This window comes from Taeniopygia guttata, chromosome 26 (genome assembly GCF_048771995.1).
Source record: "Taeniopygia guttata chromosome 26, bTaeGut7.mat, whole genome shotgun sequence".
Taxonomy (NCBI): domain Eukaryota; kingdom Metazoa; phylum Chordata; class Aves; order Passeriformes; family Estrildidae; genus Taeniopygia; species Taeniopygia guttata.
In genome coordinates, this window is record NC_133051.1 from 6351888 (window position 1) to 6379729 (window position 27842).

The 27842-nt window shown below is 54.1% G+C and overlaps 1 protein-coding gene across 2 annotated transcripts; it reads right to left on the reverse strand.

Moving 5' to 3' along the window:
* Positions 1–48: 48 nt before the first annotated feature.
* Positions 49–27549, reverse strand: RASSF5 (Ras association domain family member 5). 2 transcript variants are annotated; one of them, XM_041721240.2, is made up of 6 exons: positions 27027–27549; positions 15887–15990; positions 5094–5207; positions 3928–4225; positions 3483–3598; positions 49–2890 (listed from the first exon to the last, which is right to left on the reverse strand). In XM_041721240.2, exons 1-6 carry the CDS (start codon positions 27532–27534, stop codon positions 2738–2740), a joined length of 1293 nt encoding a protein of 430 aa, XP_041577174.2. In that variant the 5' UTR covers positions 27535–27549; the 3' UTR covers positions 49–2737. The 2 variants fall into 2 exon arrangements, with proteins under 2 accessions (XP_041577174.2, XP_041577175.1); XM_041721241.2 differs by lacking the exons at positions 15887–15990; positions 27027–27549 and adding an exon at positions 11679–12300.
* Positions 27550–27842: the final 293 nt, after the last annotated feature.

Below are 27842 nucleotides of genomic sequence, written 5' to 3' on the forward strand. Positions count from 1 at the left end.
ATCCATTGAAGTTCCATAGGAGGGCACCAGAAAAAGAAGGTCAAGAGATTTCGTTAATTACTGACAGTTTTATTATCATTGTCTCTTACACTGTCTGCATATGAACAAATAGTTCCAGAACCTTCAAAAAAAGCTGAGAGTGAGACATTTTGTAAAAATGCCATAGAATCACTAGGGAGTAGTAAAAATAAATTACAGCATTGCAAAAATGCATTTCACTTTGCCATAGAAGCTCTACTATTCCATCCTATACACATTATTTTACAGGTTTTACAGTAGCCATGGAAAATAAACTCACACGACAATTGCTAACCAAAGGCACTGCCAACAGGATTTGCGCTTAAAGAAGGGGCAAATACTTCTAAAAACAGCTCAACTGACCCATGAGAATTTGAACTTCAGCACCCACCAACTCTTCAAATGCCCCTCATACTGAAAAAAAACCCAAACGAACGAGCCCTGCTGGTGGCAGGAGGATTTCAGCAGCATCCACAGTGATTGCATACGAAGCCATGCCTTCTACAAACTGTCAAAGACATGCTGGGGCCAGGAAGGGAGAGGGGACACTCACCAAAACAAAAAAAAACAAACCCAAAAGGAAACCTGCACAACTTTTAGCCAGAAAGAAAAGGGATTTCAAACCAAGCGTGTGGCTCTTCCCTCTGAGAGCCACCGGCAGTTTTTACAGCGCTCTTCCCCGCGGTGGAACTGAAGTATTTATAGGGTGCTGTCAAGGCTCAAAGCACCAGATAAACGGCATTGAAGCGACTCCACAAGGGAATAGTGAAGTGCTCGGTCTGCTTGTAGCTGGACAAGCAGCCCCGAGCACGGCAAGGGCTGCTCTGGGCTGCCAGCAGCTGTTAAAGGTCGCTGGGTGTAGAGTACAGTACAGCTGGAGGCTCCTGTGCACCAGAGCCCTGCCAGCAAACCTCCCTGCTGACAGAAAGTGCCTTTCACACCAGCCCAGGGCTCCAAGTAATGCAGTTACTCTAGAAACAAACATACTTAAAATCTGGGGAAAAAAAAAGAAAATCCCAAGCAGTCACCTTCCACAAAGAAACAAACCAGTTCCTCATCCCTCCCCGGACACCAGGGCCTTGTCACACCAGTGACAGGAGGGACAAGGGCTCTGCACAGCTTCCTCCTTAGCCCAAGTGCAAAGTTTTCACACTTAAGGGAAAAAAAAAGGCACTGAGGTAAATTTGAGACTCCTCGCCGTTCTCTTACAACCTGCTGCCTCCCCTGCCACGGGCTGAGGTGGGGTCCCAGCAGCCACAGTGAGCCCCAGCTGTTCATGGAGCCACACAAACCCGGCCCTGCTCCATCCCCATCCAGCAGTGCCATTCCCTGGGCTGGGAACAGAGGGAGGGCTGGCCCTGGCTGTGTGCAGCGTGCTCGCTACGGAGCACTGAGGGTAAACATGGGCCCAAACTCTCCCCTGGGATCCCTGGAGCATTCCCAGCCCGGCTGTGATCCCTGCACGGCCTCAGCACCACGGAGCCAGCCTGCAGCTCGGGGGCTTTGCTGAGGGATGCTCAGCATGGTGTGCTGGGAGCCCTGAGACAGCAGAGAGAGATTTGCTGTCCTCTCCTGGCTCCACGGAGAGAGCAAATCCTGGGAAGCTTCCTGGACGTGCAGGACAGCACCAGTTGGGAGTGGGGAGGGAGGACAGGGCACAGGGACAGCAGGGCTGGGACAGCACTGCCAGGAGCAGGAGGAAGCACAGGTGAGGTGAGCAGAAAGCATCCAAGGACAGTAATTCCCTACTTGGTGCCACCTCCACACCCCAGCCCTGGATGGGGCTCCTCTCCCTCGGGGCCAGGCACGTTCACAGCTCAAAATCTGATTTGTGAAGAGGTTTTGAGCTTTCCTGGGTTCCTCTGATGGACATGTATTGCTAAACCTTCAACACTGAACCCTCAGCCTGTGCCCCAACCATCACCTTTATACTTTTCAAACAGAATTTCTGGAAATACAGGTCCCAGTTCCTACAGAGTAGAGAACTGGAGAAACACTAGCTAACTTGGCTAAGCATCAGGGACAGTTACTGTAATTCAGCTCTTTCCAAAATTAGAAGTCAAACAGAATCAAAATGAATGATTTTCCTGGGAATTACTATTACCAAGTTGCAATAATATTTACTAACAGACTGTTGGGGTGTTGCAGCTGCCTTGGTGTCCTAACCTGGCATTTCCCTGGCTGCCTGAGCCCTGAACAAGTCCAGGGCTTGGCTAGAGCTGCAACACCCATGTGGTTTGGTGCAACAACCTCCTCCCCTTTTCCTGCTGTTTCCTGTGCTCCTTACGAAACCAGAACTGGGCCACGAGGGCACTGTGGGCCACGGCACCTCCAAACAGGAACAAGCAGCTCGCTGGGAGGAGCAGGAAGAGCAGAGCTGCCCTGCTCCAAACTTCAGCCAGCAGATGGGCCCTGTTGAGTGGCACACCAAGAATTTTCCATGCAGCACCTCCAGCAGATGGCACGGCTGGAAAGCCAACCAGCAGCTGTGTTTGCTTTGTTGAAGCTGTTTTAAAAACAGGCTTCCTGTCCTTGGACTGGTTCTGGTCCTGGGAGAAGAGGTTTCAGAAGAAGAAAATGCAATAGGATCATTTTAGGGGTGCTGGGAGCCAGTCCTTATGGAAGGTTGAAGAGGGAAAATGACTACTAAGGTGTCCTGAGAAGTCTTTTCATTAAAAACAGTCTCTAGCTTAGTCTGATGCCCAGTGCCTCCTGAAGGTTATCCAGGTTTGCCTCTGGCTTCTTTCAGGGTCTGTTGCAGTCTCTGTTTGAACCTCTCATACTTCCTGTGCACCTGCTGGATTTTGTCCTTCTCCTCTTTGTCCAGGATCATCAGGAAGTTCTGCAGCTCGGGGATGGAGAAGGCGTCCCACTGCAAAAGCAGCAAGAGCAAAGTGAGCACACACCTGCTGGGCTTTGGGGGTTCTTACCTCTGAATCTGTGAGGAGGAGCAAGAAACTACATTTAAATGTATCTGATCTCCAGGGATTTAACCTCCTGTGCTCAGAGGGATGGGATAAGGGGCTACAGCATGAAGGACCATCCCAATTCTCCCACCCCACATGGAAAACAGAATCCTGCAGGATGCAGCAGCTCCCAGCATTTGCTTCACTGTGTGGGGAGCAAGATTTCAACCAAAAACTGTGAATTTATTAGCTGAGTGTCCCTGGCTTTTACTTAAATTAGTGAATTACTTATAACAGTGCTCAGCTAATCTAATTAGTGAGGATTGACCCTGGGGTGGCACTGCCGGGTTCCATGAACAGATTATGGAGTGGCCATCAAAACTGGCCTCAGCATTTTTACAGCTCAAGTTTGAATTGTTTTAAAAACCCAGATCACTTAGGAGCAATAAAAGACCTCTTAGAGGGAAACAGCCCTTTTTTTCTGCCTCTGCCACGCACCTCCCAGCTCTGCCACGTGCTCCACATTTGTGTGAAAACCAAGAAAACGTCACAACGTACCTCAACTTCCCCCGTTTCGTTTTCCTTCAGCACAAAGCTCAGCACATCGGTGTCAGGGCCCGCCAGCAGCCGCAGGTACAGGGGGTACTCGGTGAGAGGGAGCTTCTGGAAGAGCACTGCAAGGACAGCACACCCCCCCAGTGAGATCAGGGCTGCCAGGGCACAGGGAAGCTCAGGGGATCAGCTGGAGCATGGAAAAGGGTGTGCAGGATCACAGGGCTGAGTCTCTATCACAGATTCGTAACAATCCCAGTAAGGTCTCAGGTGGTTTCAGCCCCTTCTGAAATCAGAATTCCCTGTTAACCTAAGCAGCATCACCTCCTGTGGGGCTGTTGATTCACCTGGATTTAGGCTTTGCCTGCCTGACACCCCAGTGAGTCCTACAGGACACCAACCAGAAGCCAAAACCCCCACCCCAGGCAGAACTGCCATGCCCTGAACTCACCTTGCCCATCTTTCCTCATCTCCTTGAAAAGTGCAAACTTCTGGGGGTTATCCACCACCATGAACTTCTTCAGGAGCCCCTGGATCACCTCGCTCACCGTGGTGGTGCTGCTGATGTGCAGCTGCTTGATGGCATCCAGGGGCAGGTAGAAGGAGGTTCTCTTGTCCGTCATCTCGGCCAGGTTCACCTCCTTGAGGGCATCGTAGATGGACGGGGGCCGGATCCCGGCCGGCACCGTCACGGGGCGCCGCAGCTTCAGGTGCACCTTGATGAACCCCGTGTACGTCCCGTCGTCGTTCTGGGGCAAAGCACACAGGGATCAGGCTCCAGGCAGCTTTTCCATCCTTTTTCCACCACAAGGGGTTGGTGTGCAGCGTGGGGTGACAGCAGGAGCTGCCCCCGCTCAGGGAGTTCCAGCGGTTCCCATTAATCATGTAAAAATACCCAGTAATTTCGGGACAGGCACTGCTGATTTTCTCTTGGTAATGACTCATCCCTTCCTGTCGCCTGTGGGATCTTGTTTTATTTCAAACCAGCCCTGCTACGAGGCAGTTATGGAAATTCCACTGCATGGAATTTGTAGTTGCACTTAATATGGATTTGAAACCTCTGGTTCTGCAGGATGTCCCAACTTATTCCTGATGTTATTCCTTATTCCTTATGTTATTCCTCATTCCTTATGTTTTATTCCCCATTTAAGGGATTCTCACATCTCCATGTAAAAAATCCTCCCTGGACATCAGCTGATCCCACCACAGGTCTCTTACCCCACCTCAGCTCCACAAAAACGCAGGAATTGGAAGAGCCTGGCTCTGCACAGTGCCCCAGGAAGCCTGGCAGTGGGGAGGGCACAGCATCTCTAGAAAGGTTTTGTGTTCCTAAAGCCCCTTCCAACAGCTCACAGGCCTGATTCCACCCTACTCATCCCCACTGGGGCTCATCCACCTGGGACAAGGCTTTGCCAGAGATCAGTGCCAGCAGGAAGGGATGGAGGCAGGGAAGGGTTACCTGGAGCCTCAGTGACCCTGGGAAGCCCAGCAGGAGGAAAAGCAGCTTGGCAGCCACCCTGACCCCAGTGACACCTTCCTCACAGGCTGGCCTCGTGCAGAGCCCACAGGAACCAGCACCAGTCCCTGTGTGTGAGGGGAAACCATCCCAGTACGCACCAGTTTCATCAGCAGGCAGTTGGTGACCTTTGCATTGTACTTTTCAATCTTCTCTTTGATCTCCTGGACGGTTGGAGGCTCAGGTTTTTCTTCTTCTACCGTTTGTGCCACATTCTGCAATCAGAAGAGCGGGGCTTTAGCTGCTTTGTGTGTTGGGTAATGCTCCATCTGCTCAGGAGCAGATCCTGCTCAGATCCTGAGCAGTGATGACATGGGTGGGGACGGTCCCAAATGTGCAGGATGCCACACCCCAACCCCAAACCACCTCTGACACCAGTGACAGGCAGGGAAGGGAAACACAAAATGCACCAGTTGGTGGCATGGAGCAGTAAAGCATCCCAGTACAAATCCAACCTTTAAAACCCACTTTCAAAGCAAAGCCACCTGCACCTGCAAGCATCTATTTCTTTTTTGCAATGCAAGAAAGAAAATCCCATCCTATTTCTAGTATTCATGGCTCTGACTCCCCAAAACTCAAGCAGCTTCCAGGGGGTTCACCCAGGCAGAACCTGGAGTTAAATCTCTCACTGCTTTTGTCCAAACCTTGGGAAATTACAGCTCACAGCAATAAAAGCACATGAGCAGCAGGCTGGCTGTGTGACTGAAAACAAATCAGGCACTGCAGGACCAGTCCAGGCATCCCAGCCCGTGTCAGGAACTGCTCAGTGTCTGCCTGGGCTCCCCCAGAGTGGGACAGAGTCTGCTGCTCGCCCGGGTTTGGGGGAATTTCCTCCAAAACCAACAGATCTGACCTGTAGGTGGGCTCTACCTAAAGGCCAGCCATGGAAATGTCACTAATGAATAATCACAGAACCATTAAGGTCAGAAATTATCTCTGAGATCGAGTCCAGCTGTCAACACAGCACCATTAACCATGTCCCCAAGTGTCACACCCACAGCCTTCTGAATGCTTCCAGGGATGGTGATTCCACCATTTCCCCCTTTCATGAAGAAATTTTCATTCTTATCCAGTCCACACCTCCCCTGGCTCCCCTCCAGCCAGGAGGGCAGGTCTCCTCTACAGCACTGCCTGCTTTATCTGCTCAATCTGCAGCCTCTGTATGTCTTGGGCAATGCTCAGCGGGCTGGATCTCCCTGCTCGGAGCTCTGCTGCCCTCCCAGAACTCACCACCTTCCTTAGCCACAGTCTGGCAACGCATTTTGCCCAGATTTTCTGTGGGCTTGCTCAGGAGTCGGCATGAGCAGGGAGCAGAAAGCGTGAAGGGATGTGCCATCAAGGCTGGGAAGGCTCAGAATGAAAACTGTAACCTCTGAGAAGAAAAAAAAAAAGGGGAAAAAAGGCAGCTTGGGGAGCAGAGCTTGTCTCTTCCCAGGCAGCCCCAGAGCACACAGGACAAGGCTTCAGCAGAGCTGTAAATAAGCCAATATTGCCCAAGGCTACCCATGGTATTTCTTTCAGGAGGAGAATCAAGCATTCTATGGCAATAAAAGCAGAGCTTGCCTGGGTTATTTGAGAATCCACATAAACATCCCTTTATCAGAACTCCCCAGTCTGTCAGAGCCCTTTGGCTCACCCTCCACCAAGTCTTGGCCACACACAGGTGTGCTGGGCTGGCAGGGGAATCTTTAAAAATCATCTTTAGAAACCATGCTGTGGGCTGAGATTTTGAAAGCAGCATGATGGAAAAGAAAAAAAAAAAAAAAAGAAAACTAACAAGAAACCCACATCCCTTCCCTGTAAGTTAACAGAAGATGAACTCTCAGAACCATGCACTTCCTCATGTCACCCGTGTCACAGCACTGAGACAGGCACAGCTGTGCTGCCCCTCACCAGGGCTGGCCCCAGCCCAGCCACCCGGGGAGGGAGAGCAGGGGACCCTTGGGACTGTCCCCTCCTGCACACAGAGAGCTGGAGCTGCAGAGCTGAGGGCACCACCACATCATCCATGGCACAAACACAGCCCAGACAGAGAGAGTCTGTCCATCCATCCATCATCCATCATCCATCCATCATCCATCCGTCCATCCATCCATCCTCCATCGATCATCCATCCATCATCCATCCATTCCATCGATCATCCATCCATCCATCCATCCGTCCATCCATCCATCCTCCATCCATCATCCATCCATCATCCATCCATCATCCACCATCCATCATCCATCCATCCATCATCCATCCATCATCCAACAACCAGATCAGCCACTTCTTGCTCCTCACGGATCAACCCCAGCCTCCGGTTGTGCAAAGTTTCTGGTGCAAAATCTGCAATTCTGCCTAAAGGAAGAAAAACAGAAGCTTTTAACCATAAACCGTTGCCACATTTCCTGTTGTACAGGGACAGGATGAAACGAGCTGGTAACAAAACCTCATCTCTGCTCTGCACCTCAGCCCTGCTGGGCCTGCAGCTTTCCTGCATGGACATCAGGGGTGGGACAGCTCGGGCAGCCTCGGGACCTCCTGGGCAGTGGCCCCAGCACAAGACATTGGTGTGGCACCCAGAGATGATGGTGACACCTCTCAAAGCAGTTCTAAGCCAAGAGAGGCAACAAGGAAACCTCCTGTGACAGATATTGTCATTTACAAGGACGCCAGGAGAGACACACCCCACATTCAAAGAGCACCTCCCTACAGCCTCTCACCTTCTTCAAGTCAACTCCCAACTTAAAAACCTTGTAAAAGCAGCTGAGGCAGCAGCTCTGCACCCTGCTGGGCCCCTGGTTTTGGGAACAACAGCTCCAGGTGGAACCCAGGAGCTGTCCCACCACAGGAGCTGCTGTGTGGTCACTGCCTGGAGGACCAGCAGCTCAGGTCCTGTGGCTTCACCAGCAAACCAGGCATGGGAAACAGCAGCAGAGGCAGAAAGTTTGAGTGTGGTGGACACTCCCTGGAGCCCCAGGGCCACCATCCCTGCAGCTCTGGGGCCACCATCCCTGCATCTCCAGGGTCACCATCCCTGCAGCCCCAGGGTCACCATCCCTGCATCTCCAGGGCCACCATCCCTGCAGCCCCAGGGCCACCATCCCTTCATCTCCAGGGCCACCATCCCTGCATCTCCAGGGCCACTATCCCTGCAGCCCCAGGGTCACCATCCCTGTATCTCCAGGGCCACCATCCCTGCAGCTCTGGGGTCACCATCCCTGCATCTCCAGGGCCACCATCCCTGCAGCTCTGGGGCCACCATCCCTGCAGCCCCAGGGTCACCATCCCTGCCCCTCGCCCCCAGCCAGTTCTCCTCCCCAGCTCTGTCATCAATGAATTTGAAGAGCAGAACTCTGGGGATGGATCTGGCCCAGCATCACCACATTCTTGGCACTCTGATCTCAGGCAGGAGTGGCCAAGTCCTCCCTGGTGTGCTCGGGCTCAGCCCCATCCCCGTTTCCATCAGCCAGGCTGGGACAATTCACATTCCCAAACCCACAGCCCTGGCTCTCCCTTTGGCTCCTTGTTCAGACTGAAGGAGCATTTCAGAGACCCCCTCTGAAGGGATTTTATGAGCTGGGCCATCAATCATCAATTTTTCTGCTTATTAAGGAAAGATTTGTCTTAAAACACCAAAAAACAAAGCCTGGAGAAGCACATCTGAGTGTCCCTGGCTGTGGAGCTGCAGCTCAGAGCAGCATCACCTGTGACCACAAACACAGCCCAGCACAAAGGACTGGAAATAAATGTGAATGCTCCAGATTTGAGTCAGAAATGTGAGAACCAACAGCTCAGATCTGTAAATCCAGCTGCAGCAAGGAGTGGTGGCAGCCTGGGGACACTGGGGACAGGGCTGTCACCAGAGCTGAGACATCTCTGCTCTCACAGAGCTCTCCATCCCTGCACAACACCCAACACTTCCCCTTCAACACCCACTCCCAGGGTTCACAGCACTAAACTGGGAAAGGATCCACTGCTCCAGCACAGACAGGCAGGGGGAGAATCATACAAGAGATCTGGAGCGAAAAAAAACCTTCAAAAAACCCTAAATACCCCCAACATTTCCCTCCCTTTGAGAAATTCAGATGGGGTGCTGTGGTTTATTTTGGGGTTCAAAGGAAAAGGCAGCAGACAGGAGAGCAGGGGATGGCTGCTGCATTTCAGAGAGGTTAGAGCAAGTGAAGATGGGCTCAGTGTTTTGATTGCCATGGAGATTTCACTTAGAAACCAATTTTCCTGCCACAGCTCAGCACTGAGAGCTGACAAGGTCCTCACAGGGAGCTGCATCTCAGGGGGGTCCAGGCTGGAGCTGCTCTGCATTGCAGCAGGCTGGCCATGCCCAGGCTGCCCACCCAGCCCCAGCTGGTTCCCTGCACCCCAAAAACCTGCCCTGAGCACCAGCCAGCTCTGGGATTAGGGGGCAAAGCTGGGTGGGATCTTGGAGATGCCTTCATCCAGCCTTGCTTGGGTTCTGTCCCTCCTGTGCTTCCCATCCCTGGACATTCCCTTGCCCCCTTCCCTCTCTCTCATCAGCCACTGATGCAGAACTCCAAGAATAATTTTGCAGAGTTTGAAGCAATCAGGCTTCGGGCAGAAGCCACTGAAGCCATTCAGCTGGAGAGGCCCAAAAATGCAAAGTAATGGATGTCCAGAGATGAGGTCACATCTGAGATCGGAACCAGCTCTTTGCTAATGAAGAGTGATTTCACTGATGGTTCTGAAAATAAAAAGGAATTACAGCATTCCTAGAAAGAGGCTCTTCAGACTAATACAGTCGTTTCAATTAGAAAAATGGTTTCTGTAATCCTGCAGATCAAATCCCACTCCAGTAAGTGCCATGCAGTGGCCTGTGTGTCCCCTCCTACCCACCCACACCTCATTTCCTCCCCAGTGATGTTTCCTGTGTCTTTCAGGACATATACCCCTCAGTTATCCACATTTACCTTCCTCCTGCCCAGAGCAGCCCTGCCACAGTGCCAGCCCTGCCCTGGGCTCAGGAATCACCCTGGGCAGCCCAGGATGGACAATCAGCACCACTCCCAAACATCCACCAGCCTAACTCACTCTGGGGTCTCAGCTGATGTTTTCACCCTGTGCCCAGGAGCAGGTGGTGAAAAACAGAGCTGTTCTCACACACAGCTCTTGCAGGGGTGGAAATGTTCCACATTCAATAATTACCACTTTAATAAGGTGCCAAGTTAAAAAGGACAGGGAGTGAATCAAAATCTGAGAGAGATGTCAACCACCTCAGTGTCCACCACCACCTCTTCCTCCTGCAGGACCTGCACCACCACCAACCCCAAACAAGCCATGAACTGCCCCCCCCCCCCCCCAAAAATCTTCCTCCACCAAGGCCTGAGTGTGGTTTCCACCTCTGTGAGAATGCACCTCCTCACACAGCCCCATTACACAACACCACTTGGGCTCAGCAGCACGTTTGGTGCGTGTGGGTTTTTTTTTTTTTTCATGCACAGGAACCATTTCCTCCCCACACCACCAAACCCCTGAAAGGCTCCATCTTCTCTGGCAGCCTGAGCTCTGCCACCCACGCTGGCCACATCCAGGTGAGGAGCTGGGCAAAAAGGGGCTGCAGCAGCCCCTGACCCCTCTGAGAGGGAGAAATCCCAATCAGCAACAGCTCCAGGCTGATTTCCAGAGATCCCCCAGGATCTGCAGTGCCCTGGGTCAAACAGAGCAGCTCTGGCTGTACCAGCACCCCAATCTCCTCCATCTCCTCCACAAATGAATCATCAAATGACATTTAAAAACCAGCAGTACGTGTCGGTTAATCATAGTGAGAGGGAGCTGCTGGCTAGCAGGGAATATCCCGCCTTAAACCATTTCTGCAGGGAAATTCAATAAAATTCCCAGCTTCCAGAGCAGCCCCCCCTGCCCAGGGAGAGCCCTTGGAGGTGCTGCAAGAAGCTGAACCCCAAAGCACCTGCTGAGGGTCGCAGCTCTGCAGCCTCAGGTGCAAATACAGCAGAGCTGAACAGAGGCGCGTCAGTGCTGGTGGTTTACAGGAAGATTTTAAGTGAAAAAGCTGCTCCCTGGGCCAGATTTGATCTCTGGGTGCTGCAGGGCTCTCGTTCCCATGTGAAACTCCCACTTCTGCAGCAGCACCTTCTCCTTTTATGCTCAGCTCTAGTTGGGGCCCCAAAGTTCATGACAGGGATTTTTAATTTTTTTTTTTTTTTTTACACAGACATTGAAAAACTGTGGAGCAGCGTTGTCAACGTTGCTGAGACACAAATCTCATGCTGGGTGAAACACTGCCCAGCCAAACCCTCTGCCCTTCTCCAAGGCAGGCACACACAGCCCCAGGCTCCCTGAAAAGGATCACGTTCATCACCGTGTTGATCAGCTCACGGATTAATTCTGCCCTGAACTTTCCCATCCATCCCAGAGGTGCAATTTTCACCCACGGTACAGATTCTACAAGGCCAAAGCCCATCTCCCCGCCGGGCTGACAGCTGCCTAGAAAGGATTTCACCTAAAGCTGAAAAAACACACCGAGAGCCGTGGCTACCCGGGCAAGGGGGAAAGCCGGCGTGGAGACGGCTGAGAAAAACCCGCAGCGGTGCAGAGCCCGCAGAGGAGAGGGCAGAAGCCCTGGTGGCCGGCAGCGCTGCCCCGGCTCATTTTTGGCATCACCCGCAGCCAAACGTGCGGCAGCGCCGGCATCCCCCAGCCCCGGTTACCTTGGCAGGGACCTTGCTCTGCGCGCTGCGGAAGAACGAGGTTTTGGCCGTGAAAAAGCAATCCTCGAGGTCTTCATCCAAGCTGCAGTAGCCGCTGCTCATGCTGCTGCCGATGGGTCATGGGAGCCGGGCAGAGGCGAGGGGCTGCGGGCGAGCCGGGGGGCTCGGGGGGCCGGCGAGCATCGGGGTCCCCGCTGCGCTCACATCCCCGGCTCGCCGCTCATCTGCGGCGGCTCCTTCTGCTCATCCCGCCGAGCTATTCCTGCTTCGCAGGCAGCCGTGCCGGGTAACCCTTCCCTCGCCTCGCCTCGCCTCCCGCACCCGCCTCCCTGCGCAGCATGGAGGGGGCAGAGCTCCCGCTTCGCCCCCGGTCCGCTCCCGGTTCTTCCCCGGTTCTTCCCCGGTTCGCCCCCGGTTGGCTCCCGGTTCTTCCCCGGTTCGCCCCCGCTTCGCCCCCGGTTGGCTCCCGGTTCCCCCCCGGTTCGCTCCCGGTGCCCCCGGTCCGCTCCCGGTTGGCTCCCGGTTGGCTCCCAGTTCGCCTCCGGTTCGCTCCCGCTCCGCTCCGCTCCGCTCGCCGCTCCCGGGGCTGCCCGCGCAGCAGCACCGGCAGCGGCACCGGCAGCGGCATCGCCTCCCCTTCCTGCCCCGGCCTCGCACCGCCGCAGCCCGGCCACTTCCTCTCCTCTCCGAGTTCCTCGCCCCGCTCGCAGCCTCGGCCCTGGCCCCGGGGCAGCGCCCTGGAGAGGCAAAAGGCGCTGCCAAGGGGGGCTGAGGCAAAAGGCGCTGCCCAGGAGGGCCGCGGGCCGCTCCGTGCCCGCCACAGCATCCCCGGGAGCTGCCGGGGCACCGGCCGAGGGAATCGGGCTGCTGGGGAAACTGGGGAAACTGGGGAAAGGGGGAGGCAGGTGGGGATGCAGCTCAGACCCTCTGGTGGTGCCAGGAACCCTCAGCCATCACAAGTGGGTGCCTCTTCGTGCTGCACATGATTTCAGAGCAGCAGGAACGATTTCAGCAGCCGGACTGCAGCCCAGGAAAAAAAGCTCCTGGGTGCTCCGTGACCTTCCTGCTTGGTGGAGATCACAGGGATTTGTGGGGCTGGGCAGGGGAAGGGCTCTGCTCCCCGCAGGATGTCACAGGCAGGGACACTTCCCACTGTCCCAGGCTGCTCCCAGCCCATCCAGCCTGGCCTTGGACATCCCAGGGATCCAGGGGCAGCCATAGCTGCTCTGGGCACCCTGTGCCAGGGCCTCTCACCCTCACAGGGAAGAATTTCTTCCCAATATCTCAACTTGCTCCTCCAGGGCTCCAAGAGCTTCCCACAAGCCACCACCCAGCACCCAAACCTCTCCTCCTGACAGATTGCAGATGTTGCTCCAAACCCTTCCAGCTGGATCTGCTGAAGAACTTCAATTGCTACAAAGCTTGGAGAGCTCTGTGCCCACCACAGCAGCAACCCATGAATACAAATGGGGGTGTAGATGGAAAGGCTGGCAACATCTGCATCTCAGAAAGAGGAAGGCAAGGATCCAAGTGCCTTATTTACAGAGGGAATAAATGAGCCACGTTCTTATGGCAGCAGCGCGTTCCTGCAGCAGCACAGCCCCCTCTGCTCCACAGGGATAAATTTAGAGGAGAAAGAACCTTAAATTGAGCATGTGCAACACCAGCAGAACGTGAGGGTTGGGAGCAGCGGCACTGGGGTCTTCTATGGAGCCTTAGCCCAGAAGTTTCCCAGGATGGAAACACTGGATTCTCCAAGAATCCCTCATTTATTCCCTGCAGTCCACCTGCTCGGGACATCAGCTCCATAAAAAATAAAACAAAGCCAAATAAACCGAATAGCTTTGACCCCTTTGTTAGCAGCAGCTCCACATGGTTACCTGCACGTCAGCCCCCCAAATCCCCACTGAGCCCATGCTCAGCACCAGTTCACAGCACACAACCAGCCCTGCCAGGTTCAGGGAGCAGCTCCTGGTGCTGCGAGATCAGCAGAGGTTTTTGGCAGCTTCAGCAGGGTCTGGATGTCACCCTGGGAGGCTGATCTGGGACCCAAGTGTAAAACACTCCTAAATACTTAACTGGATCAAAGCCCAAATTATTAATGCTTGGTATTACATGGTAACAGTCCTTAAATAGCTGATATTAAAATAGTTATTTCTCTGGTGCTTCCACTTTGCTTAATTTTGATAATATGATTTAATAACTTCCAATTATGCCAGCTGTTTCATTTTTTGTTGTGTGTTTTCAGGCCTCTTCCCCTCCTGCCAGTGTGTTCAGGCATCCCGTTATCTCCTGCTGGAATATTGACATTATTTTCCCTCCATCCTCCTCCTTTCCAGCAGGAACACTCCCGGAGCTGCGTGCTCAGCTCAAGCGAACCTGGCGATGATTTTTCCCTGGTTATCCATGATCCAAAAGGAATAAGGGAGCTTTCCTGCAGCCATTTACCCTCATTAACCCTCGAATCAGCCCCCACAGCCCCAGCACAGTGACCCCAGCCAGGGCTTTGCTGCCCTGAGGATTCCCAGGTGCAATCCCAGCCTTTGGGCCTTTGGGATGGGCTGATGGATTTCTGTCTGCTGCTGGAATTGCAGAGACACTTTTGTTTCCTGGGCACAGGATGCCTCCCCCTCCCCAGGGTGACACCAGGGCCGTGGCAGGGTGATGGATGGCCACAAAACACGGGCTCCCTGTTTGTTATTAGGCCCATCAATAACCCTGGCTGGGGTGATGGCCCTGAAGATGAAACGAGCCTTTCCCATTTTTTCCAAGAGCCCAGAATTGCTGGGGGAAGCCCAGTCATACCCAAAGGAGAAGTAACCACACACAAATTTAGCTTCAAACACCTGGAGTGGAGAACCCACTCTGAGCCCTTTCGCAATGCATTATTTAAGAAAATTTAAGAAGATCAATCCCATCCCACTTCAGATCCCTCCTGATCATTTTATTCTGAGCAGTAGCTGCCCAGCAAAGGATGGATGAAAACCAAACCCCACACACCAAACAGAAACCCTATGTTTGCCTTTGGAAAAGTGCAAATTGTTCCCATCTCCAGTTCTGCACAGGTGCATCAGGGTCCTCCACAAAGAGGGGTATAAACAGGGGGTTGTAATGAGGGGGAGAACACAGAAACACGGAATCATCAAGGCTGGAAAAGCCCTTTGACTGAATCCTGTGGGAGTCCAGGGCATTTCCACAATCTCAGAATCATCTCAATACTACAGATTCCAACACAACCCCACCACACCCACCAAGCCAGATCATGAAGAGCCACATCCACTCGTGTCCTGAACACTTGGAGGCGCGGTGACTCCACCTGTTCCCTGCAGAGCTGTCCCAAACATTTCCAAAAATCCCACAGAGCCTGAAAAGGCTCCATCCCAGCCACGTGCACTCCAGGCAGGTCTCCCAGCCATGCCTTAAGCTTCTCCCATCTCACCCTGTCTGGCCCTGCAGCCTGTGCCACCCACGCAGGAGCCCCAGACGCTGCAGGGCTGGGGGGGATTAAAGCAAAGCTGAGCCTTCCAGACTGAGCCTGGGGTTCCTGCAGCTCCTAACAGGGATTGAAGAGTCTCCATCCCCCGGGACCACTGAAACTCTCAAAGCCAGGCTGGCAGCCAGCACTCCTTGGAGATCCACTCGTGCCCTGGGAGGTTAATCTTAATCTCAGCTGCCAGTGGCCAGGCACTGTGCAGCCCGTGCTCCACACACACTCTGCAGGGAGGGAGGGAGGGAACAGCCCTTAAATAGCTGATATTAAAATAGTTATTTCTCTGGTGCTTCCGCTTTGCTTAATTTTGATAATATGATTTAATGACTTCTGATTATACCAGCTGTTTCATTTTTTGTTGTGTGTTTTCAGGCCTCTTCCCCTCCTGCCAGTGTGTTCAGGCATCCCGTTAATCTCCTACTGGAATATTGACATTATTTTCCCTCCATCCTCCTCCTTTCCAGCAGGAACCCTCCAGGAGCTGCGTGCTCAGCTCAAGCAAACCTGGCGATGATTTTTCTCTGGTTATCCATGATCCATAAGGAATAAGGGAGCTTTCCTGCAGCCATTATCCCTCAAATCAACCCCCAGAGTCCCGCGCTGCAGGTGACACCTCAGTGACACTCAGTGACACTCCCCTGTGCTCTGAGGAGCAGGAAATCAGCTCTCTTCAGGGCACCAGGGGGCTGTGCCCCCCCAGAGACCCCTCCCCACCTACCTGGCTGCAGGGTGGCACCAGGGTGCTCTCTGGGGACAGCTGGCCCTGGGGACAATCCAGCTGGATGAGGCTGCGGCACTCCTGGTGGCACGTGTATCTGCAGTCTGCGGGGACAGAAAGGGACAGCGTCAGCTCCTGGGCTGGGGGACACGGGGGGCACGGCAGGGACTGGTGTGCAGCACAGGGATTCCAGCACCCTCATCTCCCTTTTAACCCAAATGTCCCCTTTAACACACATGTCCCTGTTCAGGCACGTGTCCCCTTTAACATTTGTCCTCTTTAACACACATGTCCCTTTTAACACGTGTCCCCTTTAATACACAGGTTCCCATTCACCCGCATGTCCCCTTTAACACCAATGTCCCCTTTAACACACATGTCCCTTTTAACACACGTGTCCTGTTCAGCCACATGTCCTTTTTAACACACATGTCCCTTTTAACACACAGGTGCCTTTTAACACACAGGTCCCCTTTAACACACAGGTCCCTTTTAACACACGTGTCCCCTTTAACACATATGTCCCCTTTAACACACAGTTCCCCCATTCAGGCACATGTCCCCTTTAACACATCTGTCCCTTGTAACATGTGTACCTTTTAACACACATGGCTCTTTTAACATACATGACCCTTTAAACATGCAGGTCTCCTTTAACACATCTGCCCCTTTAACACACATGTCCCCGTTCAGCCACATGTCCCTTTTAACACACAGGTCCCCTTTTACACACATGTCCCCTTTAACACGTGTCCCTTTTAACACACATGTCCCTTTTAACACACATGTCCTGTTCAGCCAAGTGTCCCCTTTAAAACACATATCCCTGTTCAGGTATATGTCCCTTTTAACACACGCGTCCCTTTTAACACATGTCCCCTTTAACCCACATCTTCCCTTTAACACACATGTCCCTGTTCAGGCACATGTCCCTTTTAACCCACATGTCCCTTTAACCTCCATGTCCCCTTTAACCCCCAGGTCCCTTTAACCCCCATGTCCCTTTAACACACATGTCCCTTTAACCCACATGTCCCTTTAACCCACGTGTCCCCATTCAGGCACATACATATCCCCTTTAACACACATGTCCCCTTTAACCCACGTGTCCCCTTTAACCCCCAGGTCCCCTTTAACCCCCAGGTCCCTTTAACACACATGTCCCTTTAACCCCCATGTCCCTTTAATCCACATGTCCCTTTAACCCCCATGTCCCTTTAACTCCCAGGTCCCCTTTTAACCTCCATGTCCCTTTAACCCACATGTCCCTTTAACCCCCAGGTCCCTTTAACCCCCATGTCCCCTTTAACCCACATGTCCCTTTAACCCCCATGTCCCTTTAACCCCCATGTCCCCTTTAACCCCCATGTCCCCTTTAACCCCCAGGTCCCTTTAACCCCCAGGTCCCGGTTCAGGCACACCCTGCAGGTGAGGAGAGGCCCCAGAACACCTCCCCTGATTACAAAACACTACAAACATTTCTTGGCCTATCAGCTTTTACACTGTGTTATAAACACCTTAAAACTAATCACCTAAAATTACTCCTCTTAAGTCTTACTTATGGTACAGCAAGGCTATATCTTTCACAGTTCTATTTCTCTAAAATATCTAGCTCTGTTTGCAAAGCTAGCATTTGAAACTTATTTCTAGTTCCATTTCTCCCCCAACAATGTTTGTCTTATTCTATAGCATTTCTAAGCCAACATTTTTTAACTCAAGAGTTTACATACAGACACACACGATGCGAACTTTTTGTTCAACTTTAAAAATCTCCTATAAATCCATCTCCTACAGCCTCCCACCATTGGGAAGCACCTTTGTACTGGACAGACATCAGACTAGTTAAGGTCACTAAATACCACAGAAGGGTTTGGGTTGGAAGGGACATTAAAGACCAGCCAGTTCCACCATCCCAGGCTGCTCCGAGCCTCGTCCAGCCTGGCCTTGGGCACTTCAGGGACCCAGGGGCAGCCCCAGCTGCTCTGGCCAGGGTCTGAACGGGAGAAGTTCGGGGCCAGCTGTGGGGACAGAGGCGTGGACGTGCCACCAGCAGCCCCAAATCCAGCCCTGGCGAGGGCAGGGACACATCCCAGCCCAGCAGAGGCTGGCACCTCCTGTCCCCAGGTGCAGCAAGGAATTTCTGTCACTCTCTTTGGATGCTGCCCCAATGCCAGACATTAACCCCTTCAGGCACAGGGCCCTGCTCACCCCCAGCCGTTGTGGGGGCACGCCTGGCACAGCCAGCCCCAGTTATCCCAAATTCGTGGCCGTCACTCCTGCAACCCCCAACTCCTCCAAACCCTCCTGACTGCAGTGAACAACCTGCTTCCACTTTAACGGCCCACCTGAGCCTTTTAATTTTTAACTGCCGTACAAACAGCCTTAAATTTACTTTCTACACTGCCCAAAATTCCAGAGCGGTCACCAACCTGGGAAAAAAATATTATATCCTAAAAGCAAGGCCACAGAGGAGTGTGAGTGCCTGTCCCTGCACCAGCCCCACAACCTTGCAAAGAGCCACTGAACTTTTATTTTAAATACACATCCTCTTTCTTTTTCCTTTTTTTCTTTTCCTTTTTTTTTTTTCTTTAGCATTTGGGTCATTGGTTTTCAATGTCTGGGGCTTGCAGGAAAGCAAAGGAATATCCCGTGTTTGCTCTGGAAACTGATTTCTGCTCAGCTCTGCTGAATTCTCCAGGGCCTGAGAATGAATGAGAGGAGCTGAAGCACTGCTGGGAGCTGGTGCTGAGGGGGGAAACATCAATCTCCAGGGGAAAAGGGAAATCATTTCTCATTTAACATTCATCTGGCGTGAGCTGTCTGTCATTCTCCTCTTCCAAGTCAGTTGTCTCAAGTAAGCCTGGGGGAAAAGCAGGGAGATTTGGTTTTTTTTTTTTTTTTTTTTTTTTTTTTTTTTTTTTTTTTAATTAGAGATAAGCTGCAGTTACACAGTAATTTAATGCATGACCTTTCCAGCAACTGAAACAGCCTTTTAATGGGGAACATTGGCCAAGTCTTTGCTGGAGCTGCCAGCTGGAGAATGCTCCAGCTGTGGCTTCACCTGAACATCTGCCACCACCACAAGGTCCCCTCTGCCCACGTGGGCCCAGAATTTCACATTTGGGCAGCGCCAGCACGAAGGGCAAAGGCAGCTGAAGGTCTGACAGGTAATTTGCACCACAGAAATACCAATTCCCAAAGCACTTCCTCTGGATCAGGCCCATTGTGGCATTTCTTTGTGGGATTAAAGTGTGACACCTCCTTAGTCACCATCACCTATTAACAGACCTAATCACTGGGGATCCGGTGGGGAACACTAATTTTAGAAACCCTGCACAGCTTTAGGAAGCAGCCATGTGACCAGTTTGCCAAGAGGAGCAGGATGCCTCCACTTAGGCTTTAAGATAATTTCCATTCCATTCAAACAATGGAGCACTTGGAAATGGAGTTTCTTTAAAAAAAAAGAGAGAGAAAATCATGATGCTGTGAAAAGCTTTGGTGGCTGAAGGGATTTTCCCTTTCTCCACAGGTAAAGTCACTCAGGGGGATAAAATGGGCAAACCAGTCCCATATAAATCCCATCTCAGTGCCTAAACACAGGACTGCAGTCCCAGAATGGCTTGGGTTGGAAAGGACCTTAAAGCTCCTCTGCCATGGGCAGGGACACCTTCACCCACCCCAGGTGGCTCCAGCCTGGCCTGGGACACTTCCAGGGATGTGCCAGGGCCTCCCACCCTCCCAGGGAAGAGTTCCTCCAGTCATTCTGCCCAGCCCAGAGCTGCCATTCCCACCCCCAGGGTACCCAGACCCCACGGGGCACCTCCAGCTCGACCTGACACTGGTGGGGATGGGGACAGAAGGAGCAGGAGGCTCCACACGTGTCTGAGAGCTGGGACAGCGAGGCAGAAGGGAGATTTCCCCCATCCAAACCCTGGGATGCTCCAGGGGCTCACACAGCCCCACGTGCAGGCTCCACCTGGGGTTGGGTTTTGCAAGCCTGAGGTGCTCCTCCCGTGCCTGATGTCACCAGGGTGACCTCAGGGGTGGCAGCAGGATGTGGCCCTGTGGCACCAGGGGCTCTGAAGGGACAGGGCAGGACCTGTGGCACCAGGGAAGGGTCTCAGTCCTCCTGCAAGCCCCCAGGACACTCCTCCAGCCCAGCCCTGCAGCTCCATCACTGCAGTCTCCCCTTGGCAGTTTTAGGTCTAAACCAGATGGTTTGGGCTCATTTGTTGGCAGACACTGGTCAGCCCCAGGGGCTGTTTCTGTTTGTCCAGAGCAGCTGAGGCCACCCTCTGCGAGGTCCCCGTGTCACTGCAGCCGCTGGCAGTGACAGATGTGTCACCCCAGCTGCTGGCAGGTGCTCTGGAGCCATGACTGAACAAACCAAACCTCCTTTTGGAGTGGCAGCACCGATGCCCTGTGCTCCTGCCCGGGCAGGGCTGCAGGGGAGAAGGTGAAGCCACCACAGGTGTGGTGTCACAGGTGTGGTGCCAGCCCTGTGCCCACCCAGGCAGGATCCCTGCGGCCAGGCCATGCTTGAGACAAGCAGTGAGACAACTGACTTGGAAGAGGAGAATGACAGACAGCTCACGCCAGATGAATGTTAAATGAGAAATGATTTCCCTTTTCCCCTGGAGATTGATGTTTCCCCCCTCAGCACCAGCTCCCAGCAGTGCTTCAGCTCCTCTCATTCATTCTCAGGCCCTGGAGAATTCAGCAGAGCTGAGCAGAAATCAGTTTCCAGAGCAAACACGGGATATTCCTTTGCTTTCCTGCAAGCCCCAGACATTGAAAACCAATGACCCAAATGCTAAAGAAAAAAAAAAAATAGAAAGGAAAAGAGAAAAAGGAAAAAGAAAGATGTGTATTTAAAATAAAAGTTCAGTGGCTCTTTGCAAGGTTGTGGGGCTGGTGCAGGGACAGGCACTCACACCCCTCCGTGGAACCAACTCTCTTGGCCTTGCTTTTAGGATAAGCAGCAAACCCCACACCCCAAACACCCAACCAAAAGCCCCAAAGCCCTGCAGCACCTACCTGGAAGCAGCAGCACCTCCCTGCTGGGCCTCCTGGGCAGGCGCAGTCCCGCGAAGCAGGGCTTGGCCTTGGGGAAATGCCTGAAGATTTTACGGATTCTCTTTGTTACGAGCCCGAAACAAGCGGCTGCTCCTTCCTCCCTGCTCATCATCCTCAGGAAAAGGAGGCCAGGAGCTCTCCAGGCACGTTCCAGCCCCGAATGCTCTGGGATAGAGCAGGCACTGCAGCGAGCTGGGTCTGCTCCCACGAGAGGCCTTTTCCCCCACGGAGATAAAGCCCTGACACTGTCCATTGCCAACCTGCTGCCATCTGACAGGTTGGCTTATTTATTTATTTTTCTGAGCAAGGGAGCGCAGCTCAGGGCTCGTGCATCTCCTGTAAGCCATGGAAAACTTTCTATTTCTGGGGCTTTTTGCTTGATAAGATAAAATAACCCAACGGAAGAGATTAGAGAGAGAAAGCGCAGGACTCGGCCGTGTGCTGGGAGGTCTCTTCCCGGCATCCTCCCTTCTCTCTTTGCTGCTTTTCACCACAGTCTTTTAAAGTTTAAGGCATAAAAAAGTCCCCAGTGTTTAATCAGAGGCTGAAGGAATACACTGAGATTAACTATATTTATAATACTGGTTTAAACTCTGCACATAGTTAAGAGAGGCTTGTAGAGACCTTCACAGCATCCGTGAAAATCAGGATCAGTGTTTTAAAGAGGGAGAGTGACTTTTTAGTGATAGGACAAGGGAGATGGTTTTGAACTAAAAGAAGAGAGGTTTAGATTAAATATTGGGCAGGAATTGTTCCCTGTGAGGGTGGGCAGGCCCTGGCACAGGTGCCCAGAGCAGCTGTGGCTACCCCTGGATCCCTGGAAGTGCCCAAGGCCAGGTTGGATGGGCTGGGAGCAGCCTGGGACAGTGGAAGGTGTCCCTGCCATGGCAGGGGTGAGATGGGATGAGTTTTGAGTCTTTCCCACCCAACCATTCCATGGTGGATCAGCTACAGCTGTACCAGGTGTAAAGTGACGGGGTGGGACACAAAAACCAGTTTAACACTGCCCCTGAAATCTGCCCCTTTGTACCACTCCCCGTGCCCTCCCTGCTCAGGACCCCGGTCACAAACAGCATCCAGCACCTGCAAGGCACAGGGAGTGACACCGATGGAATTCAACCATCCAAACCCCACCCCGAGCAGCAAAAGCTGCCAGTTCTCTCAGGGGCTTTCCCAGAGAGCCCCCACGCACCTCCCTCCTCCCCACAGCCAAACCAGCAACTTCACCCAGATGAAGCAGAGGGAGAAGCCCAAAAACCAACCTGCAAGGTGAGAGCTGGAGCCTCGCCCGGCGTCTCTCTCCATAAACCCTTCCCAAGGCACCCAGCTGGAAGGCAGCAGGAAACATGACCCTGGGAGACACGAGGCACCCCAGGAGCCTGTCCCACAGCTCTGGGCAGGTCCCTGTCCCTGCCCACAGCCCCATCTCCTGCCAGGGGAGCACGCCCTGCGTGGGTGGGCGGGTGGGAGGCACCCCCGGACCCCACCCTGTCCTCAGCCAAGCCCGACAGTGTCAGAACTCAAAGTGTCCCTCAGACACTTTTGGATGTTCCGGGCCCAGGTCAGAAGCATTTGAGACCCTGGCAGGCAGCTGGAAACAGCTGTGATTTTGGGTTTGAGCCATGGAATGATTTACCAACCTTGCAGGAAGAACAAGAAGTCACAAAAGTTTAGATATTATAGGAGAGGTAGTCACAAAGTAAAGGGAAGAATTTTTGAGTGCTGTACAGGGGGGTTTTGGTTTTGTACATGGGGGTCAGAGGTTTTAAGATGGAGGGATTTGGGCCTGTCCTGTCCTCCCTCTTTCTTCTTCCTTCCCTCCATGTTCTTGATGATGTTGGCACTCACAGATTGGTTTAGAGTAGAAAAGCACCATTTAATATAGGTAATAGGCATTGGGGAAAAACTGTACCCATGTAACACGTAATGTACCATATAAAAGATAGAAAAGCACCATTTAATATAGGTAATAGGCATTGGGGAAAAACTGTACCCATGTAACACGTAATGTACCATATAAAAGATAGAAAAGCACCATTTAATATAGGTAATGGGCATTGGGGAAAAACTGTAACATGTAACACGTAATGTACCATATAAAAGACAGCAGCAGCCCTGGGCAGAGGGGGAGAGAAGAAGCAGTCGGGAGTCAGAGAGGATGTCAGGGTGTGTGTGCGCCTCTGCCTGAGCTGTGAGCAAACCACAGCAGCCCCAGAAGAAAATCTTTTAGATAACTTGCAATAAACTGCCTTGAGACCGAACAACAGAGACTGCTGAGCCTTTCTTTGGCAGCACGGGCTGGAGGAGAGACTTTTCCAGCACACGGAGCCACCCCTGACCCAGGGTGAGCCCCGGCACGGCAGCACCGCCCGGCAAACGCCATCCCCACCTGGCAGCAGGAAAAGCTTCAGGAATCTGCCTGGCTCAGCCAAATGAGACAGAGATGCAAAATGTGCGGGTCCTGTCGGCGATTATTGATTACAGTGTGACACCGAGTGTGGGAGGATGTGGTGGGAGGAGAGACGCACAAAGCACCGCGCTCAGCGGGCGGGCAGAGGTAAAGAACTCGCTAAAGAACTCGCTAAAGAACTCGGTATCTTAAGCAAACGGCTCCTTGAGAACCGGCAGCACTAGAACTGAAGTTTGCTGTACAAATTAGAAAGGAAATGGTGTTTGGCCAAGTGCCTCCTTAAGGAAGCAGCGGCTGGCTGAGCGCAGAGCCCGAGCGCAGGAGGAGCTCGGCGGGATCGGGGCGGCTCCAGCGCCCGGCACAGAGCCCGGCGGGATGTTCGGCTGCTTTGCTGGGCTGGGACTGTGTCGCAAGAGCTGCAGGTCAAAAGCTGGCTCCAGGAGCCACTGGAGGCCTTTGCAGAGGTGCTGGGCACGCTCTGAGGTTTCCCTGCAGGGCAGCACAGGCAGCCCGGGTGCTTCCCTCGCGAAGAAACCCTTCAGCCAGTAATGTGCTGTTTTATCAACAGAAACATCAAAATACTTGCTTTTTGCTTATCAGAGACACCAAGAGCCAGGGAAGCACTTGAGCCATTCCCACCCGGTGTCCACCCAACCCTTCCCACCAGGAAGCTGCTCCAGCTGCGAGCCCAGCCTGGTTTCTGTGCTGTCCCAAAGGCCACTCAGAGGGCTTTGAAGCTTCATGAGTCACCGGGACACCCCAAACACAACTGCACCTCTGCCCCTGCTCCTCCCTGCTGGGAAAGCTGGCAGGAAAAGCTGTGCCCCAGCAGCAGGACAGACATTTACACCCCACACAGAGGTGATTTATTTCACTACACACAGCTCCAAGAGGTGCCAGCAGCACAAAGCCACACGCATTAGGCAGGAGCTGTTCAAGGCACAGCTACTCCTGCCCAAACGCATTCCCTCCAAGGCTGGAAACCAGGATTTTCAGGGAATTCCAGTAGGATTCACTCCCGAATCTCCCCATCCTTTCACGCTGACACCAGAGGAGCAGGATGCTGGATGTCTGTCCTGCACAGAGCCTGGAACATTCCAGATAAAAGCAGGGGGAAAAAAGGTTCCCGTGTCTCAGGCAACATCTGCATCGGCCCCAGGTGCAGCACCCGTGGGCAGGACTTGGGTTAAAATCAGGGTTAAAATCCCCCTGAGCCTCCTTTTCTCCAGAGTGAACTGTAAACAAGGAAAGGAAGGAAAGGAAAGGAAGGAAAGGGAAGGAAGGAAGGAAAGAAGGAAAGAAGGAAAGAAGGAAGGAAGGAAGGAAGGAAGGAAGGAAGGAAGGAAGGAAGGAAGGAAGGAAGGAAGGAAGGAAGGAAGGAAGGAAGGAAGGAAGGAAGGAAGGAAGGAAGGAAGGAAGGAAGGAAGGAAGGAAGGAAGGAAGGAAGGAAGGAAGGAAGGAAGGAAGGAAGGAAGGAAGGAAGGAAGGAAGGAAGGAAGGAAGGAAGGGAAAGAAAATGTCATTTTCCCATTTTACTAAATACAGTAAATAAAAATGGGCCAGAACTGTACAAACAAAAAACCCTGATTATCCTCAGGCTGCAAGTCAAAAGCAAACAAGAAGCAGCTCTGCATCAGAAAGAAAAAATAAATGTTCACCGAAGGGGAGAGCATGCCTGTCTGCAGCTCTCAGGCATTTTTAATGGGAATCACTATTGGGATGACAGGGAATGCAGATATGAGTGTCCCTCCCCCCCATCCCGGTTGTTTGGGGAGTTTTTGAGGCAGAACTACTCCCACAGTCTGCATAATTCTCTGAAATGAAAAGGGAAATGGAGTTATTTAAAATCTGTTTCAATATAAGTATGGAAAACATCCTGCCAGAGGAGAAGTCCCTCAAAACAGCTATTTATGCAGCATTTCACAACACCAGAAAATTCCGTCAGTTTCTACTTAAAGTCAGGATTTCAAAGCACACAAACCAGGGCCTCACCTCGCACCTGACCCCAGATTCCAGGGGCTGGTGAAAAAGCCTCGACAAAGTTTTTTTTCCCCCAAATAAACCTTATTTCTCCTAAACTCGGTATTTTTTTTTTTTTAAGCACGCTCATTCACACACTCCTTGCTGTATGCCAGGAGCTCCCAGCCCCGTGGAATCACCTGGCCCTCAGCAGCTTTTGAGGGAGTTAATCAGGAACGCCGGGCAGAAAGCAGAGATGCACCTTAGAAATCAGATTTACAACCCCTCCTTCCGCCAAGGTGCCAGCCCCGGCGTGTCCCCGCGTCACGTTGTGCTGGCGGCTGGGTTACACTTAATTAACAGCAGTCATTAGGGCTAAACCCTAATGCGCTGCAGCAGGGCCAGATGGTGCTGCCGCCTCTCCCGATCTCCATCCATCCCAAACGGCACCGGGAGGCACCGGGAGAGCCCTGCCCGCCCCGCAAACCCCCAGCAGAAACATTGCATGGGTTCGTAACCTAAGGAAAGCCCAGCTGGGCACCAGAACTGGCTGAGCCGGGCACTAATTGCCCCGCTGAGGCTGGTGCCTGGCACAGCCCTCCCAAACAACCCCAAAAATGAGCAGCGACGCGTCCCCCACCCCCAGCCCGCGGTGGGACGCGGCTCAGTCCCAAATTAGCACCGGCAGCACCTCCCTGCCCTCCACACCCACTCCGAGGGCACCCTCACGGGCACAGGTGATGGCGTGGGCACAAACCTGCAGGGAACGGCATCAGCATCAACACCTGCTGCCAAAAATCCAGAGGATCAGCTGACTCCGACCGGGACATTTTCAAGCCCCAGCAGCTGCATCCCAAAAGTTTCCCCCAGCCTGAGGGACTGAGGTGGGCTGAGCTCTCAGGAGGGGTTTGACAGGGCAGGAGAGGTTCCACAGCCAGCAGGGCTCAAACCCCAGAGCTCTCAGTGACACAGCTTTGCTAAAACCTCTTGGTTTCCCCTCCCGCAACACCGAACGCGGGTCACTCCTCGCCAGGAGTGCGAGCAGCAGCCGGACAGGGGACACGGCGCGGGTGTCACCGCACAGCCCCAGCGGGGTCCCCTCGGCCCTTGCCGCCCAGGGAAGGATGAATCTGTCCCGCAGAGCACGGGCAGCACCAGCGCAGCCCGGATCCCCCATCGGGAACACTGGCACAGGCTCCCGCACCCAGGGGACTAGGCAGAGCTTCAGGCAAAATGACAAATTCTGGAGGACTTTAGCCCTCGCTGTAAAGCTTCACATGCACGAACCCTCCCCGCTCGCCGCCAGCTGCTGATGCCAACCCCGCCCATGAGCCGATCGTCTCCTCTTTCCTGGAAAAGCTTCACCTTCCAAACCCGCCCGGCAGCACCGCACCCACGCCCGGAGACCCCGGCCCGGGACCCCCCCAGGGCAGCCGGGGGACCCAAACCGCTCCCAAACCTGACTCGAGGGGTGCAGAGCTGGTGGAAGGGGTGGGAGAGGGTCCGGGGGGGCAGAGTGCGGGCAGGGTAAGGGATGCGGGCAGGGCAGGGGTGCGGGACAGCGAGGGACGGGCAGGGGACAGAGAGGGATGGGCAGGGGACAGCGAGGGACAGGCAGGGGATAGAGAGGGGCAGGCAGGGGACAGCGAGGAGCAGGCCGGGACAGGCAGGGGACAGCGAGGGGCCAGCACTCACAGTCGCAGCGCAGGGCGCGCTCCCGCACCGCCTCCCCGCACAGGTCGCACCATCCCCGGCGCGGCAGCCGCGGGGCGAAGCGGTGGCCGCGGCCGCTCTCAGGGGGCTCCCGCGGAGCCGCGAAGATGCTCCGCACGTCGGGCAGCAGCCGCGGGGCTCCCCCGCGCCGCCGCAGCCGCCGCGCAGCCCGGGCCCCGCCGGGGCTCCCCGGGGAGCGGCCGCCCGGCGGCGCGGGGGGCGCGGCGGGGCCCGGCGGCCACCGGCGCATGGAACCGGGCGCGGGGGGCGGCAGCGGGCGGGGACACGGCCCCACGGCCGGCGATGCCATGGGCTCGGAGCGGCGGGCGCGGGGCAGCGCAGGCGCCTCGCACCGGCCGGGAGGGAGGAGACACGGCGGGGGTGGCACCGGCAGCGGCCCCGCGGGGCGCCCCTCCCGTGGGGACCCCCACGAGGGTCGGGGCGCTCCGCGCTCGCAGCCCCCGCGCGATGTTTGCCCGTGGGTGAGCATCCCCCGATTTCTGCGCTGCTCGCCCCGGCATTCCCCGGCCGCGCCCCCGGAATGTCCCCGCTGCTCCTTCGCCGGGAATCCCCGCTCGCCTGCGGGCTGTCCCCACCGGACCGTCACCCACGCGGGTCTGGGGTTCCCCGGGGGGGGGTCCCTGCATCCCTCGTGGGGTTCCCACGAAGCACAACCAGCGGTTCTCCCCAGCGTCTTCTGCGGGAGCGCAGCCGCTGTGTCGCGGCTCTGTCCCCGTGTGAGCAGGACGGTCACGCGTGGGGCAGCTGGGGAAAAGCCCGTGTTCCCTCTACAGGGAC